The sequence below is a fragment of the Cucurbita moschata genome, unplaced genomic scaffold (assembly GCF_002738365.1).
Source record: "Cucurbita moschata cultivar Rifu unplaced genomic scaffold, Cmos_1.0 Cmo_Scf00031, whole genome shotgun sequence".
Classification (NCBI taxonomy): domain Eukaryota; kingdom Viridiplantae; phylum Streptophyta; class Magnoliopsida; order Cucurbitales; family Cucurbitaceae; genus Cucurbita; species Cucurbita moschata.
Genome location: NW_019268547.1, coordinates 960384 through 978261, shown reverse-complemented (window position 1 = coordinate 978261; position 17878 = coordinate 960384). Strand labels below are relative to the sequence as shown.

Genomic DNA, 17878 nt, shown 5'->3' with positions numbered 1-17878 from the left:
AGCGATAAAAGATAAAAACAAAATGTTTCCAAATGATTTGATCCAAGTATTTCTCTGCATCAGACAAAGAATGCATTAAAACGGCTGAACCAAAGAAGGCATTTGTCTCAAAGGGGTTAGGACTCGAAAAACAAGCATCCTTCCTCCCCAAGCTAAACTCAAACTCCCCGATCAAAGACCGGAGAGCTTTGATATCCATTGTTTTTTCAATTGGGCAAAGAACAATGAAAACCAAACAAGAGAGCAGACAAATAGTTACGTAAAAAAAAAAAAAAAAAAAAATGTACGGTAGAAAAACTCAGCTCGTGCCAACCACTGGTCCCTTGGGGAGTGCCTGTGGTACAACATCAAATATAAGTTATGAAGTCCTTATGCACCATCTTCATTCAACAATCAGTTTACAGATCATATGATATATTACTTTTAAGCTGAGTTCATAGGTAATAGGCATTTGATGAATTCCTCCCAAAATAAGCTTGTATCTCGTCCCTATCTAAGCCAATATTAGGCAGAACGTCATGAAGGGAGATGAAAGTCATCCTCAACAAAGATCACCCCTCCCCTTATGATTGGTGGCCAAATGACCAATTAATGAAGTCCTACAAGGATCCTTGGAAAAACATTTGGAAAGCTAAACCGATTGTAATTTCCAAAATCTCTTAGAAAGTACGCAATGGCCAGGATACAGAGTTGACAACACACCCCTTTGCTCTCTCTGCCCAAACCTTTACTCTCTTTCTAGAGAAACCAATGTGACCTCTTCCAATCTGAAAGTTCTTCCCAACTAAGATAGCCCTCAATAAAGCTCTTTCGTTTACAAATCTAAATAAAATGACTGAATGCGTCTGATACAAAGAATGAAGAAGGAAAGTGGATCCCTACCTTAAACCCTAGAAGCTACAATTTTTCCTCTCAAGTCTCAACCTGGCACTTATCAAGATAAAATAGTCAGCAGAATCAAGGCAGCCCTAGTCCAGCACCTTCAATAGTATCAGAACTTCTTTGACACCATAACCACAGCCAAAAAGCCTTGGAAAATCTTATAGTAAGCATTTCCAAAGCCTATCTTCAAAGGAAGCCTTCCAACTTCTAGCTAACATACTCATCAAACCTAATCAGAGGGCTTTTCAAAGAATGCATGGTGTTCATTAGCATAGATACCCTACATACATACATACATACATACATACATAATGTATAACATGATCTTAGATAGCCTAGCAAATTAGTCCAACAACTAGCCAAACAACATTAAGTAAAAAAAAATATGCTCTTGTTGGCTAGTAAATAGCACAAGCTAAAATCCAAAAACTCCAACCTAGAAATATTAGTAATTAATAGCAGCTTTAGTATCAAATTCATAGTCGCCAGTGTGAAATGAAACTTTGAGAAATTAGATTTCTGTAATTGAAGAAACTGAAGAGGGCTAGATACTTTTTTGCACAACTGTGTTTCATCATAGCAACAAACAGAGGTGCTAGTTAACCATCTCCTTTATATGTTTATTATACAGTAGTAATTGGCCATCAAGTCATGAGCCTTAGCATTGTATAACTGGTTGCATTCTCATTTGTGCTCATTTGAGGAGCTACTAACTAAGTATTTCACGACTCACTGCCCCCACAATATTATGTTAAGCACGTGAATGGTGATGATGATAACTGGGTTAAGAGAACTACATTCTTTGATGTTTATATATGATTGGGTTTTAGATGTTCCAGTTTATTATATTATCTCACATAAGAATCTGGTATACCTTTCATATTGCATGAGAATTCTTCGATCTTGATGCATCATGTAAATATGCAACACGTTGGTAAATTACTCGTGCAGATATTCCATTTTGAATACACAGATTCTAAAGAAATGCAAGACTACATAGGGGCTGAGGGGGAGGGAGAGAAGATAACTAAAGGATGGGTTCAGAGCTGGCAGTCCACAAATTTAAACACATGGCTTCTCATCGAAATACATGGGAAAAACGAAAATACAGTTTAGCAATAAAGAAAATTTGTTTTTATTGCTTTAAAGGCCTTCATACTCGTGGCTTTGTTCCACAGTCATAACATCAATTCTTTGATAATCTAGAATGTTAAAAATAGAAATAAAATTCTGTTTCCTTACATGTTTCATGAATTGATGCTTAAATACATTGCTAACGGAACCATTCACAACGCATCACCATCCCCGTGAACTGAGAGCCTGAATCACAGGCCCAAATGTCTGGTCTACAGCGCTATTCCATAGGTGCGAAAACTCTGGGCCATATTTCTTTGCTAGTACAGGTTTTCTCATCTAAAGTAGTTTCAAAGAGGATGCTATTAGATTAATGGATTAGCTGCTAGATGGTAGTATAAATTCAGAGACAGTAGAACTTGCATTGACGAATTCAACATTTATTGTAACAGCCCAAGCCCACCGCTAGCAGATATTGTCATCCTTTCGGGATTCCCCTCAAGGTTTTTAAAACGTATCTGCTAAGGAGAGGTTTCCACACCCTTATAAAGAATGTTTCATTCCCCTACCAAGATGGGATCTCACAATCCACCTCCCCCCCCCCCTTCAGGGCCCAGTGTCCTCGTTGGCACTCGTTCCCTTCTCCAATCGATGTGGGACCCCCTAATCCACCCCTTTTCGTGGCCCAGCATCCTTACTGTGTCTCATGTCCACTCCCCTTTGGAGCTCAGCCTCCTCACTGATCTCACAATCCACCTCCCCCCTTCAGGGCCCAGTGTCCTCGTTGGCACTCGTTCCCTTCTCCAATCGATGTGGGACCCCCTAATCTACCCCTCTTCGTGGCCCAGCATCCTTACTGTGTCTCATGTCCACTCCCCTTTGGAGCTCAGCCTCCTCACTGACACATAGCCTGGTGTTTGACTTGTTAGAAATGGTATGAGAGCCAAACACCAGGTGGTGTGCCAGCGAGGATGTTGGCCCCCAAGGTGGTGGTGTGCCAGCGAGAATGTTGGCTCCCAAGGCGGTGGATTGCTACATCGGTTGGAGAGGGGATCAAAGCATTCCCTAGGGTGTGGAAATCTCTCCCTAGCAGTAGACACGTTTTAAAAACCTTAAGGGGAAGCCCAAAAATAAAAGCCCAATGAAAATAATATCCGCTTGCAGTGGGCTTGAGTTGTTACATTATATTATTGTCGACATTGATACGAAGTTTGTATAAAATCTCAATAAATTTCAGCAATATTCCAACTTAAAAAGGCAAAACTAGTTGATATACAAAGAAAAACATAAAAATGATATAAATCAACCCATAATTAGATCAATATTATTGTCAAGACATTTATAAAAGTAAAACTAATTTAGAAAAATTAGACAATTTCATTCATCTCATTCTCCCCTTATTCCCAAAATGTTCATAGATCAACATTTTCACACATATTTCAATTCAGGACCATCGTAATTGTCTAAAATCAATGGTCAAACACATACAAGGAAAGTTTGGTCATTACGTATACAGAAAGGGAAATTTACGCTTACCGGAGATTGAGTAGTTGGTGGATAGTTTTTCGAAATGGAGTTGTATATGCTTTTCCGTTGCTCAAAAACAACAACCCCGGCGAACACGCTCCCTAATGCAGCACCAAGCAGTCGCTCCTGCAATTAAACCACCAAAAATAAAAAGAAAGTGAGATAAAACCGCACCAAAAATCGGTAAGGAAATCGAATCAGGCCTGAAAGTTCATCGGAGCAAGGAAGCTTGGCTACCTGAGCGAGAATGGAAATCATGGTGACATAAGCTTCACGGCTGAATTTCCGTCGGAAGAGAAACAAAGAGGGCTTCTTGGGGACAGATTATTGAACGAGTCGACCACAATAGGGCTGAGCAAAATGACCAAAATACCCGAACACCGATAATATAGTTTCTCTAATGTAACATTTTATCAGGGGTAATTAGGTAAATACCCTTTTTAGGTTGGAATATTGCTGAAATTAGCTTAAACACAAATGTTTATAAATAAATAAATAAATAAAAGTTTTTATGTACCAAGAGTCGTTTCTCCCGTCGATGCTCATCGTCGTCTTAGTCACCCATCTCTCTCGGTACTAAGAAAGTCATAATTTATCTTCATTAAATAGTGACTCGTATCAGTTTTTCAATTGTCATCATCTTAGCTTGAGCTCTAGAGTTGCTAAACGAGCAAGTTCTCTCTTTGAATTAGTTTATTATGATACTTGAGGTCCTCATCTAGTTTATCGAGAACCGAGCTTTGATATTTCATTACATTTGTTGAATAAGTACTCTCCCATGACTTGGTTACATTGTATGAACCGTTCTTCTAAGTTACTTTATCACTTTTATAACTTCCTCGATGAAATCAAACTCAGACGATGCCTTTGGGAGCATTTTTCATAGTCATACATGTATCAAATATTAAATAACGAATCTACTATCATTTTGATGATACATGAATAATCTAATACATGTATATATCAAATTGATAACTTTCATGACTCGTCAATTATTAATCATGTACATGGATCTCTCATGTGCATGTATACTGCAAATTCATGTATCCATAAATGCATATCCCGCATTCTAATCGTAAAGCATGAGTTATGCTTGGTATTGTTTCTTTTGTTTTGGAAAGAATGAGAGAGAACCGATTGTCCAAATCAACGTTAACTCTTGTTGAGTATGACTTACGGAGTCTGTAAAATTTCTTTAGGCGAGTCTTAAAATGGAAGTTTAGAAATGAGATAAAGAAAATAAAAGAGTTTAACGATGCCATGAAAAAAACGACAATATATTTATCACTTGCTATATTGTATAAATACTTTCACATTCTTCTTGTGGGAATCGTTGTGCAATAACGTGTTTAGCATTCCTTATGCCAACTTGGACATAAAATCCCACTCTTTCAAATAGTAGTTTTGAAACGTCTATGAAAATCAAAGGCAATATTGTAACTTTGAAAGAGTAAGAGTACTTTCAAAATAAATGGCAAAGTTTGCAAGAAAACGTTTCACATTAGAAAATTGTTGACATATAATAAGGATGATAAAGAAGCCCGTACGAGAAAATTGTTGACATATGATAAGGATGATAAAGAAGCCCGTACGTACAGTGCAGTCCTTGTACTGTTTCTTAGGGAATATTGAGATAACGAAAAGAGAAAATAGCTTTTGAGAACTGCCCTAGAACGCAAGAGAAGAGCCGCTAACTATACCTCGACATCGGCCGAACAAAAATTGGCTAGAGTGAAACCTTTTTTGGGTGTTGGTTGCCATTCGTACGAGTTGAAATCATTGAATTTCAACAATCCTCACAACAATGTCAAAAAATATCAATCTTCACTTAGTTTTTCGCACGCGTGCTTCGACAGACCAATATAAGGGTTTCGGTTTTTTGGAAGATATAACCAACCAAACTAATATAAACCAAATCAAAATTCTTAACATCATAGGTTCCAAATTGAAACCAAACACAAGTGTGGAGCAAAATCAGTGTAATCTACAACATATCTTAGGGCAAGCTGCTTCTGGAAAAAATAAGTGGAAGAAAATAATAATGGATCCGTGAAGGATGTGGAAGAACATGTATATTTTTCTAAACAAAGAACACATTATCAACCGGTAAGTAGCACAAACTAGTTACTAAATTGGGGGAAAACCTGATTTCCTGCCTTCAAAAGGTATATTTCTTCTCATTTTTGCTAAGAAAAAGTGGAAGAAGAAGAAAAAAAATTAATGAATGCAGTACTGCCCTCAAAGACATACATGAGCCTATATATATATACATACAGATCTCCAGTCTCTTCTCTATTATCTTTTCAAGACATATATGAGTCTTAATTTATAGCAGTGAGAGGAAGTCTAGAGTCTCTTACTGATTGTGTGGCTTCATGTGCTCCTGCTAAATGTTTTACATCTCCATTTGATTGCTTTGAATATTTCAAATCCCAGAATGACTTGAGAAGCTCATCAAACGCCGGTGTTCGAAGTTCTTCGATCGATGCCATGCTTGGCAAGTTGAATGGTCGCTTTCTTGGTGTTGAACATGATGGTTCATCAACCTGGTCCAGTAATTCAATATGAAGGAAGTAACTAACTAAGCTGACAAGAATGGATAGTATCAGTTTGTGATGGTTATCTACCGTGTAATCTGTCAGCAGACATGTTCCTGCATGTTCTGTGATCTCTACTATCTTGTGGTAGTGGCCACCTTTCAAATCTCTTAGCTCCTCACAACAAGGAGTAATCATTGAATTGAGATTTCCACATGCTTCGTTGTCGAGTTCTAACGAATCTGCACGAGTCAACGATTCATAAGTCAATGGGATGATAGAAAAAAGATGGATGTTACTATAAAGTAGGACACTTACGATCAATAGATGAGAGGAGGTTCTTGTTTGCATTATCAACATCTTCAAGAGCAGCAGATGCAGAGGAGGAAAATCGAGAACGTAGCGCTTGATTCGATTCCATTCCATTTCTAACAAAAATAAGAGAGTAATGACTGATCTTGAACATAATACAACATTTATTTCTTCATAGATCAATAGTGTATCGAAAAATGTACCGAAAAATGGAGTCCACAGAAGCAACACTGTTGTTTTCCAAACTGAGTAAGGATTCTTGAGCAGTCCTCCATTGTTGAGCACCCATTTTTGCCTTGTTCAAGCTAAACAATTCAGATAACACCTATTAACTGGAGAGGCAAACAACAAAGTATTTGCAAGCAAAATAAGTTAGCTGAATTAGATCGTACCAATTTTGAAAAACCTCCTCCATGTCTCTCTTTCCGTGTTCAACAGCAGAAGTATCTTCGTGGTAGTGTGACTCTGCTTTTTCCAGGTGCAACGCCCATTCAGTTTTCACTGAAGAAGTACACTCCTGCATGGTGGACATCTCCTGCTGCAGCATGTTGGTTTTGCTTGTAGCACTCTCCCGCAGGTCACTGATTGCTGTTTGAACCTATGAAAATGAACCATTAACCTTTTAGACCCCAAAAGAAGCTGTGTACATTCCAGCATGCCATTTATGTTAGGAATAACGACTTTCCACAATGGTATGATATTGTCCACTTTGAGCAGAAGCTCTCATAGTTTTACTTTAGGTTTTTCCCCAAAAGACCTCGTACCAATAGAGATGTATTCTTTACTTATAAATTTATGATCATTCCTTTAGCCAACGTGGGACTCCCTCCCAACAATCCTCAACAATTCTCCCCTCAAACAAAGTACAACATAGATCCTCTCTTGAGGCCTATGGAGCCCTCGAATAGCTTCCCTTTAATCGAGGCTTAACTCCTTAAGAGCCCTCGAACAAAGTACACCATTTGTTCAACACCTGAGTCACTTTTTTACTACACCTTCGAGGCTCACAACTTTTTTGTTCGACATTTGAGGATTCTATTGTCATGGCTAAGTTAAGGGCATGGCTCTAATATCATGTTAGGAATCACAGATCTCCACAATAACATGATATTGTCCACTTTGAGCATAAGCTCTCATAGCTTTGCTTTTCGTTTCCCCAAAAGGCCTCAAACCAATGGAGATGTATTTCTTACTTATAAACTTATGATCATTGCCTAAATTAGCCAACGTGGGACTCCCTCCTAACAATCCTCAACAATTTAGTTACAAACTAAAGTTATACCAATTGTTTCTTTCTCGCGTTTGAACTTGCTAGCAACTCAGCCACTTTTGCCAGCAGTTGTTTTTCTTCATTGGCAGCACACTCCTGTAGATTCCAAATGATTTGAAGCTCAATACCAGACTCCAGTAAGTATTAAATCTATTATAAAGTCTTCTGCATTTACCTCAAATTTCTTTTCAAGTTCGGACAATTTCTGTTCATTGACTGATTGCGCATCTTCCACAATGTGGGTGAGCTTCGACGCATGCATATCCATAGTCTCTATGAAGTTTGAGGTAATTTTGGAAACTGAGCGTGTGGTTTCCACTGCTCTAGCATGTGCCTACATGAATCCTCATAAGTCAAGCAGTTTTCGAAATATCGTTAAAATTGTCAACATAAAGAAGTGTTATTTATCAAAAACCTGATGCTGCTTTTGAGCATATGCAGTCAGCTTCTCTTCCTGCTTGTGAAGGCTATTTTGAAGATCACTGAGCAATGCCTCAGCTTCTGAAGCAACACCATTGAAAAGCTGAATCGACCAAAATCAGTCCAAGGAGAAAGTTTGTCGACCAAAATAGAGGAATCAAATGCTTACGTTTTCAAGAGCAGATGAATGCTTTGAAACTTCAGAATTTATATCACCAAATGTTGATTGAAAGTTTCCTTCAAGCTCTCCAGTTATATCATTCAGAGCTTTAACTCGAGAACCACACGTTTCTTTCAGATTCCCAATCCGTTCTCTAAGTTCTTCAGTAGCCTTCAGAAGCAGAATGAAAATTATATGGAGATAGCATGAGCAAGTCCAGTCAAGAAATGGTATTAGTCAAAGCTTACCTTAGCCTTTGTTGAAACAAAAGATTGCATGTCTTCCTCCATGTCCCTCAGTTGCTGTTCTTGTTGGGTAACTGAAGCAGCTACAGTTTTATGCAATAACTCCAGCTGCTGTGTTAATTGAAATTGGAATTTCTTGACAAGTAATTTGTTTCTATCTTCAATTTTATCCTTGCGCTCTGGAAAGACCAGATGATAATCAGGATAATCATTACTTCTGAATCTACTATATGGGAAAAGAAAGGTAAGCTTAGAAGACACTAAGTCTAAACTAACCAATTTTGTCAAATAAACCCGACACATCTGATGCAGCATTTTCCAGCTCTGCTCGCAACTCAAATGCACGCTCAATAAGTGCTTTCTCTGTAGGAATTGACAAAGCACAACAGTCATACATAAAGTCAAAAAGTGAGAGACTAAGAAGTCTAACATCTACAAAGGAAATCTAAGAACAGAGAGTAAAAAGTTTGAGAAATATTAACTTATTTCAAGAAAAACAAGGTAAGAAAGAACTTTTCTTACCAGACTTGAGAAGATTAACTATCAGAAATTCCTTTTCTTTTATTGTTGCATTTGCTTGGCGGTGTTTCTCCTCAAGATCGAAGAAAGCATGTTCAGTTTCCTCGAGGTTTTTCTGGAGTTACATACAACAACAGTTATGAGGACCATTTTCCAAAAAAGTGAGGCATATTGTTCTACTGAACGATGATATGATAGTCCAGCTCATGGATATACCTCTGTTCTATCTAATTTACCGCTTAATTCTTCTGTCAAAAGTTGCTGAGAATCATAAAGCTCCTGAAGCTCCATCACTTGCTGCTCATAAGTAGAAAACTATTAGGGTTCCAAATAAGCAATATGAATGGAACCTCCAGAAATAAAATCTAGCCGATTGTCAGCACACCTTGTCCTTCGATTCTGAATCGAGTTCCATTCGTTCTATTTTTTCAGCCATAGCCTGGGGTTAAAAATTTATGAACATGATATGATTAATATGAATAACACGGCCAAAAATTTTCCTAAAATCCAAAATAGTCCAAAAACTAACCTTCTTCTCAGCTTCCTCATTAAGGTAACGATCACGTGGTATATAGATTCCATTCTTCTCCCTTGCGGCATATACCTCTGTAATATAGAAAAGTTAAGATAATTTTCAGAAGCTAAATGCCCAATAAAGGGAAAAGGGAACATAAATGTGAGATCTCACGTCGGTTGGAGAGGAGAACGAAACATTTTTTATAAGGAAAGGTGTGGAAAGAGGCAGACACGTTTTAAAAACCTTGAGGGGATGCCCGAAAGGGAAAGCCCAAAGAGGACAATATCTATTATTGGTGGGCTTGAGCCATTACAAATGGTATCAGAACCAGACACCGGGCAATGTGCCAGCGAGGAGACTAAGCCCCGAAGGGGTGGACACGAGGTGGTGTGCTAACAAGGAAGCTGGGCCTAATGGGGGTGGATTGGGGGGTCCCACATCGACTAGAGAAGGGAACGAGTGCCAGCGAGAACGTTGGCCCCGAAGGGGGTGGATTGTGAAATCCAACATCAATTGGGGAGGAGAATGAAACATTCTTTAAGAAAGGGTATGGAAACCTTTTCCTAGCAGACGCATTTTAAAAACCTTGAGAGGAAGCCCGAAAGGGAATGCTTAAAGAGGACAATATTTGCTAGTGGTGGGTTTGGACCATTACATGACTTGTTTCAAATAATGAGAGAGAGAGAGATGCACAGTAAATACCTTGTTTAAGCCGATCAATTTCAGAATATAAATCTTTGATCAAAGCAGATTTCATCATCTTCTGGTTAATCTGAATGATCAGGAGCCAGTTAAAATATGCATAAGAGGAGGGAGGAAAGCAGTATGATGGATCAAACCAAAAAAATGAACATAAACAACTGAAAATGTGTAAGCAACAAGTACTGAACCTCTGGTTTGTTCTTTATGTTTTTGGCACGGTGTGCATAATCAAGCGTACTGAGTGTTTCTTCCAGACAGTGGATAGAGGGTGATATTGTAGCAATGATGCAAGTCTTTGTTTTACCTCCCAACGAATCCCTCAGTAATCTTGTTAATTTACTATCCCTGACATTCAATCATTCCATTAACACTGTTAACTTCATCATCCCTCCTTTCATCAAAGACAAAATGAACTAAAATAGAAATGATTCTTACCTATATGGAACATGACCCGAGTGCTCTACCAGGGCATTGATAACACGCCCAAGTGTCAGCAAACTTTTGTTTATCTCCCCAGCTTCTCTTGCTCTACCCTGCAAATATATTTGAAGTATAATCAAGAACTTGTGGAAGAACTTCTCAAGTGAAATTTCAGCTTTAATTGTACATTCAGTATCATTCATGGCCTGGTGATATAAACAAAAGTGTTAAGTATACAACACCTCTCGTGCACCAGAACGTGAAATATTCTCTGAGCCAGCAAGATCAACAAGATTGAGCTTTCCACATTTTATCATCTCCTCTCCCTCTGGAGTGCACTCTTTAATGTGAATTGTGATGGAAAATATGGAATGGGACCGACTGCTTTGTTTATTCAGAAGCGTCTCTGCCGTACGCCTTTTCGCCGATCCCCGCTCCAAGATTTTATATATTTCATTTGCAGAACAGACTATCTCTTCTTCCAAACCTCTCACAAAAACACCCCCTTTTCCATCTTCCATGAGAGCAATTGGTTTCTTGGACTTCTCATCAATAAACTTTGAAGTCTCTTCAGGGGCCAAAAGATCTGTAATCTCTTCATTGTATAGCTCCAGAAACGTAACTTTCATGTTATACTCCGCATTTTGGGATTCCAAAATATCAAAAATTTGTTTCACAGCTCTAGGAATTACACCAGCATCGCTTGGAAATTCTCCATTCTGGGTTTAGCAATAAAGTCAATTAGACATTGAAATAGAAGAAATACAAAGAAACTTAGGTGGGTCAATCAACCTTTTTCCTTGCTCCACCTTCCATGGTGTATGTTTTTCCAGTTCCTGTTTGACCATACGCGAAGATAGTACAGTTATAACCCTCAAGAACTTCATATACAATAGGAGACACAGCCAGTTCATACAATTCCCTTTGTTGAGATGCAGGGCCAAACACCTATACCATATAATCAAACATTAAAGGAAAGGAAATCAATGAACATTAAAAGAATTTTCAATATCAGCTGAACCCATGAAAATTGAGCTTAATTAAGTAAGAACACGACCAAAGATTAGCTAGTTTAAACATAGAAACACAAAGCTAATCTGTTAAAGAAAGTTGTTCAGCAGAATGAGCAAATCCATTAATTGAAAAAGGTGAACAGGAAACCTTATCAAATGCAAATGTTCTATCAATCTGCTTGTTGGCTATAGTCTGGATTGCAGAGACTTCTCTTCTACTTTCATGGCAGGATACCACCACCGGAGTATGCAATCGACTTTCATCGTCACTCAATGGCCTAAAGAGGAAACAATTCCCAAATCAGAAACAAAAAAAATTATGACAATAAATCAACAGATTCTCCGCATTTAATCACCTGCAACGCACAATAACCTGCACATTAACACCCTTTTCTTTATCATGCTTATTACTCAAATTCGAATCCCCAGATCGTAGATCTCGAGCCGCCTTGTCGTTGGAACGAGGAGTTTGAGATGGCGATATCGGCACTAATCCTCCTTTTCTCTGCTGCGATTGCGCTGATTCCATCGCAAAACAACCGTCCTTTGGATCTCAAACCTTTGAAAACCAGGAAGAACACAGTCAGCAAAACTCGTACTAAGTTTACCAAGCATAAGACAATAATCCGATCAACCTCAAGTTGAATAGCAATGCCGATAATTATAAGTACAGAAACCCAAAATTAAGCGGAATCAGAAGCTCCACTAACTAATGAAGCTCCACCGCCATCACTTCAGCTAAACAATCTCAAACTCAACCTCCTACATTTACATTCACATTCACAATAACACAAGAACATAAACGAAAAGAACACTGTAAAAAAGTACGGCTTAGGAAAGATTACTGAAACAGAGTCAGACAAAAAAAAAAGGGGCTGAATCTGAGCTGGATCGAAAATGACGGAAACGAACCCGGAAATCCTGTGATCAAATCAGAAAGAGGCGAAGAAGAAGGAGATGAAACAAAAAAGTACCCCAAACGAAGATGAAACACAAGAGAAAAACACAGTGAATCAATGGCCGGGCAAAGGAAGAGTTGGTTCGAACGCCCAAGAGAATAAGATTCTGAATCAATGGCGATGATTTTGGAGAGAGAAAGTGAAGAACACTGACTGAAGATGAAGAAAACGAATTGGATTTGGAGGATTCGTTCAATGGCTGGAGAGAGAGAGAGAGAGAGATGGAGGGAGGTGTGAGGAAGAAGAAGATGGAGTGTGGATCAGTAGTTGGATATGAAAAATAAAAAAATAAAAAAAAATTATATCGTTTTTTTTTTTAAAAATAAATAATGGAAATTTGGGAAAATAAAATATTTAAAAGACGTTACGAGGAGTTTGAAAATCGGCAGACGGCCGGTTCCAAAATCGGCGGACGGCATTAGACGGTGTGGCTTAACGGCGTTGAATATAAAAAGTAAGAAAAAAGGCTCCGTTTTGTAATACCGTTAATTTTTGCTTCCGACCGTTAAAAACGGACAAAATCATAAAAAGCTAAGCTTATTAATCCTTTTTTTTTTAGTTATTTGTTTTTATAACAAATTATTCAAACCGAAATCCCCGCCGGTATTATCCCTTGGACTTTTATGATATTACAAAATTGCCCCTTCTCCCATCTCAATTAATTCAAATATTCTCTATTTTAAAATAATTTTTTGCTAAATTATAAAAATATTCCAGATTTTGTGCTTTCTATATAATAAAAATACTTTTATTTTTTTAAAAAAATCATAATATTATCATTAAATTTTTATTCTATAATTTTAAAATATTTACCAAAGATTAAGAATAATATTACAAAATTTTAAAAATGATAAATTTTAGTGGGTTTTTTTATATATTTATTTTATAATTTAGCTTTAATTTGTTCCAATTATAATTTTTAATTTTTTTTAATTTTTCAATTCATATCTAATAAAATTGAAGACTTTTTTAATGAATCTAATAGATTGAAAATTAATCTTTTTTATTTAGAAAAATTTTAAATTGTTACTGTTCTTAAAAGTTTAAAATTTATGTAATAATATTAGAGGCGATTTTATATTAAAAATCAACTTATTTGAAAGAAAGAAATTTAGTTGAAGTGATGGACTTGCCGAGATTTCTCAACTTGATATCTTGCTCATCCCGTTCATGATATCTACATTTAATTGCACCCTACCATTAACAGTAAAAATACTTAGAAGGTTCGAGATTCGTGAACCTAGAAATCATTCTAAGATTTGAAAGACGTATTATCTTCATAATTCCTTAGTTACGAAAAAAATATTATAATTAGTCAAGTTTTGCGGTAGAAATTAATTTTTTTATTAATTTTAATTCGATGAAATTAAAAATTTAGAATAAAAATAAAAAAAAAACATTAATAAAATATAATTTAATGGAAATAAATAATAATGATAAGAAATTGATTTTAAATTTGGAAAAAGGTAACTTAAGAAGCGCCATTAGAGGGAGACAGGTAACTCCCACCAACAGCTGGATGGGGCCATTGCGAAATTATCGACATTCGGGGGCAAGATTATTAATTTCCTTAAAATAATCATGGTGACGTCATACAATTATTTATTTTTTATTTGTTTTTATAGAAAAAGAGTTGCATTTACAATTGAAAACGGATGGGTGTTGCTAGGGAGAGGTTTCCACACCTTTATAAAAAAAATTTTCGTTCTCCTCTTCAATTGATGTGAGATCTCACAATCCACCTCTCTTCGGAGCCCGTTCTCCTCTCCAACCGATGTGGGATCTCACAATTCACTCACCTTTGGGACCTGGTATCCTCGCTGACACTCGTTCCTCTCTCCCATCGATGTGGGATCTCACAATCCACCCTCTTTAGAAACCAACGTCCCCGCTGGCATACTGTTCGGTGTCCACTCTCTTTCTTGGCTTAGCGTCCTTGCTGACACACCACTTGATGTTTGGCTCTGATACCATCTATAATAGTCGAAGTCCACTACTAGTAAATATTAAGGTAATTAAATATATATTTAAGTCGGTAATATTGGAATACATTTTCAATTTATTTTTTATTATTTAGAAAATTTTAATTAATCCGTTAGCAAAAATATTAATAATTAAACATATATGAAGGAGAAAAAAATAAAAATAAATAGTGATTAAAAAAATAATATAACAAAAAGGAACGTGAAGTGGGGTTATGCATGTGTGGTAACAAACTAACCCAGCGTGACGGATGACGTGAGTTAGGCACATGCTTCACGCTGCATCTTCTATTCTATTATCTACTTTTCATTTCAATTGCATTACCCTTTCATTTTATTTTCATCTACGTAAATTTACGCATATGCCCCTACCGTCTTCGAGATTATTCAAACAGATCAATACAATGTAATATAATCCGACCAACCCAGATTATCCAACCCAAACCATAAAAGTTGGGTCGGGTTTAATTTTTAAAAAACTAAAAATTCGGGTCAATTCACGGGTTCACATTTTTTTAATCGAGTCAATCATATCAACCCGAAAATAGGGTTACAGTCCAACCTAACCATACCTTACTTTTACGATTTGTTGGGTTGCGGGATAGTTTTCACTCTTCAAAAGCGAGGAGTAGGGTAATGCCAAGGTCATCGGGTGTCAAATTCGGATTCTCAATTTTGGGCATGGATCGTTATAAGGGTATACACAAAAATTTCCTCTTAATCCATACAGAAATTATCAATACGTATGTTCGGAGTCGTATTAGGGTATACATAAAAAAAAAATTGTTATTATCAATGAGGTTTCTTAGAGAAGCATTGCATGGTCACCAACAAAATTTGATAGCTACTTACACTTTTGTTGGACACGTGAGGGCAAATCAAAATCATGCTCAAAGGATTTTGAAAACAAACTCTTAGTTATAAGACAAAGACTTCATAGCTACATTATATATTACAATGGGACTGGCTGTGCACGAGCCGAGTGCAATCCAATCCATACACCTCTCGGAAACAAAAAAGTGAGCAGAAAGTTGAAAAAGTCCCTTCTATCGAACCCTTTCGACCTATCGTACTTGGTTTATGAGACGAAAACATGTTTATCTATGGAGTTCTTATGATTGAGCTACCAAAAAGGATGGTGCGCCTTATTGGTATAAACAGTAACTTTCATTTATTTAAAGCCTTTCTTAGTCATCATATTTTCAGGATCGGTCTTACATTTAAGAAGAGAAAAAAAAGAGAAGAAATCGGGGAAGTTTTAGAGATTAAGAAATAAAAGAAACAAAATACTAGTAAGATCCCACATCGGTACAAGAGGGGAACAAAACATTCCTTTTAAAGATGTAGAAATATCTCTACAGTATACACGTTTTAAAAACCTTGAGCGGAAGTCAAGAGGGAATACCCAAAAAGAACAATATCTATTAGCAGTGAGTTTGAAATATTACAAATGGTATCAGAGTCAGACACTGGGTGGTGTGCTAGTGAGGACATTGGGCATAGGGTGGGCACTTAAGGGGATTGGATTGTAAGACCCCACATCGTTTTGAGGGTGGAACGAAAACCCGAGTGTTGTGCTAAGGTACTCAAGGGGGAGTGGATTGTGAGATCTCACATCGTTTGGAGAGGGAAACGAGGACCAGCAACAATACTGGACAAACACTGGACATTCAAGAGGAGTGGATTGTGAGACCTCACATCTTTTGGGGAGGGGAACGAGGGTGTGCCAAGGTGATAAAGGGGAGTAGATTGTGAGATCACACATCGTTTAGAGAAGGGAACAAAAACGTTAGCCTCCAAAAAAGATAAATTGTAAGAATAATTTCGAAGCGGTCGATTGTTGTATTAGGTGCATATTTAAAACCTTGCTTGGGACTTACTTAATTCACATGCAACGTTTGCTTTACTTTACCTCTTTCTTCTTCTTCTTAGCTTGTTTGGCACCAAAAAAGAAAAGTGTTTAAATTGTGAATTTTTCACACGTGGGGGTTGCAGCTTTTTAGTTCTTCAAACCTTTACTTAGGACCCTCAACCCACCATCTCGATTTCTACCGAATTTTAACCATTTTTTTCGGTATTTAGCTTATTACGTATAGCCGTCAGCCTCACGAATTTAAAATGCATGCATAAGAACAGTATGTAACAATTCAAGCCCACTACTAGCAGATATTGTCTATATTAGTTCGTTACGTATAGCCGTTAGCTTCACGGTTTTAAAATGCGTGTACTGTGGAGAGGTTTCCACTCCCTTATAAGGTCCTTTCCCTCTCCAACCGATGTGGAGATCGCATAATCCACCTCTCTTAGGAGTCGAGTATCCTCACTGTTTTAAAACACATCTATTGCGAAAGGTTTTCACACCCTTATAAGGAATGCTTTGTTCTCTTCTCTAATCGATGTGAGATCTCACAATCTACCTCCCTCCCTCCCCCCCGGGAGTCTAGCATCTTCGTTGGCACATTGCTCGGTGCTTGCTTTGATACCATTTGTTAGAGTCAAAGCCCATTGCTAGCAGATATTGTCCGCTTTTGGCCCGTTACGTATTGCCGTCAACTTCACAATTCTAAAACACGTTAGTATGGAGAGGTTTCCACACTCTTATAAGAAATAACTGTTACAATTTTAAACTTCAACTCGAGGTAGGTTTTCATTAAAAAAAAAACTCGTTACAAAAAAAATATTATAATATTATGTTCAATAATGTAACGACCCAGATTTAAATGGTGGTTTGGTTGGGGAGGAGAACAAACCACTATTTACAAGGGTGTGGAAACCTTCCCCCGGCGAACGCGTTTTAAAGCCTTGAGGGGAAGCCCGTAAGGGAAAGCCTAGAGAGGACAATATCTGCTAGCGGTGGATCTGAGTCATTACAAATGGTATCAAAGCCAGACACCAGACGATGTGCCAGCCTTCTCGTTGTTCTCTGAAGGGGGGGTTAGACATGAGGCGGTGTGTCAGTAAGAATGCTGGGCCCCAAAGGGGATGGATTTGGGGGCGGTCTCAATCGATTGGAGGAAAAAAAGAGTGTCAGCGAGGACGCTGGCCCCGAAGAGGAGTGGATTGTGATGTCCCACATTGGTTAGGGAGGAGAACAAACCACCATTTATAAAGGTGTGGAAACGTTCCCCTAGCAGACATGTTTTAAAACCTTAAGGGAAAGTCCAAAGAGGACAATATTTGCTGGGCGAGATCTCGGTGGTTACAAATAAATTATAAATAATATAGAGTTGATAGAATTTTAAAGAAAAATGATATGATCAGTTAAAATTTAATTTTGACTAAATTATATTATAATTAATTTTCCAATTATAAAACTTTTTTTTTTTTTTTTTTTTTTTT

General features: G+C 37.4%; 2 protein-coding genes across 7 annotated transcripts; both read right to left on the bottom strand.

Annotated features, from left to right (window-relative positions):
- Positions 1 to 1993: 1993 nt before the first annotated feature.
- LOC111464826 lies at positions 1994 to 3828 on the bottom strand. The gene is made up of 3 exons (XM_023109077.1): positions 3721 to 3828; positions 3493 to 3609; positions 1994 to 2295 (listed from the first exon to the last, which is right to left on the bottom strand). The coding sequence occupies exons 1-3, from the start codon at positions 3739 to 3741 to the stop codon at positions 2179 to 2181; spliced, it is 255 nt and encodes an 84-aa protein (XP_022964845.1). The 5' UTR covers positions 3742 to 3828; the 3' UTR covers positions 1994 to 2178.
- A 1694-nt stretch (positions 3829 to 5522) lies between these two features.
- LOC111464818 (kinesin-like protein KIN-5D) lies at positions 5523 to 12821 on the bottom strand. 6 transcript variants are annotated; one of them, XM_023109068.1, is made up of 22 exons: positions 11955 to 12360; positions 11747 to 11876; positions 11378 to 11533; positions 10828 to 11304; positions 10601 to 10698; positions 10354 to 10510; positions 10166 to 10235; positions 9476 to 9552; positions 9332 to 9385; positions 9163 to 9243; positions 8950 to 9061; positions 8704 to 8790; positions 8431 to 8606; positions 8192 to 8353; positions 8018 to 8125; positions 7778 to 7936; positions 7615 to 7698; positions 6725 to 6930; positions 6536 to 6637; positions 6339 to 6448; positions 6111 to 6262; positions 5523 to 6029 (listed from the first exon to the last, which is right to left on the bottom strand). In XM_023109068.1, the coding sequence occupies exons 1-22, from the start codon at positions 12125 to 12127 to the stop codon at positions 5805 to 5807; spliced, it is 3156 nt and encodes a 1051-aa protein (XP_022964836.1). In that variant the 5' UTR covers positions 12128 to 12360; the 3' UTR covers positions 5523 to 5804. The 6 variants fall into 6 exon arrangements, with proteins under 6 accessions (XP_022964836.1, XP_022964831.1, XP_022964833.1 ...); XM_023109065.1 differs by adding an exon at positions 12444 to 12821 and having other exon boundaries at positions 5805 to 6262; positions 11955 to 12157; XM_023109067.1 differs by adding an exon at positions 12511 to 12821 and having other exon boundaries at positions 5805 to 6262; positions 11955 to 12157.
- Positions 12822 to 17878: the final 5057 nt, after the last annotated feature.

Coding starts and splice junctions, on each gene's coding strand:
- LOC111464826 (XM_023109077.1), bottom strand. CDS start 3,741: ATGATTTCCATTCTCGCTCAG. Junction 3,610..3,720: donor TGATTTCCATTCTCGCTCAG/GTAGCCAAGCTT, acceptor GTTTAATTGCAG/GAGCGACTGCTTGGTGCTGC. Junction 2,296..3,492: donor CACCAACTACTCAATCTCCG/GTAAGCGTAAAT, acceptor AAACTACTTTAG/ATGAGAAAACCTGTACTAGC.
- LOC111464818 (XM_023109065.1), bottom strand. CDS start 12,127: ATGGAATCAGCGCAATCGCAGCAGAGAAAAGGAGGATTAGTGCCGATA. Junction 8,791..8,949: donor AGTTAATCTTCTCAAGTCTG/GTAAGAAAAGTT, acceptor CAATTCCTACAG/AGAAAGCACTTATTGAGCGT. Junction 6,263..6,338: donor CCTCCTCTCATCTATTGATC/GTAAGTGTCCTA, acceptor TGACTCGTGCAG/ATTCGTTAGAACTCGACAAC.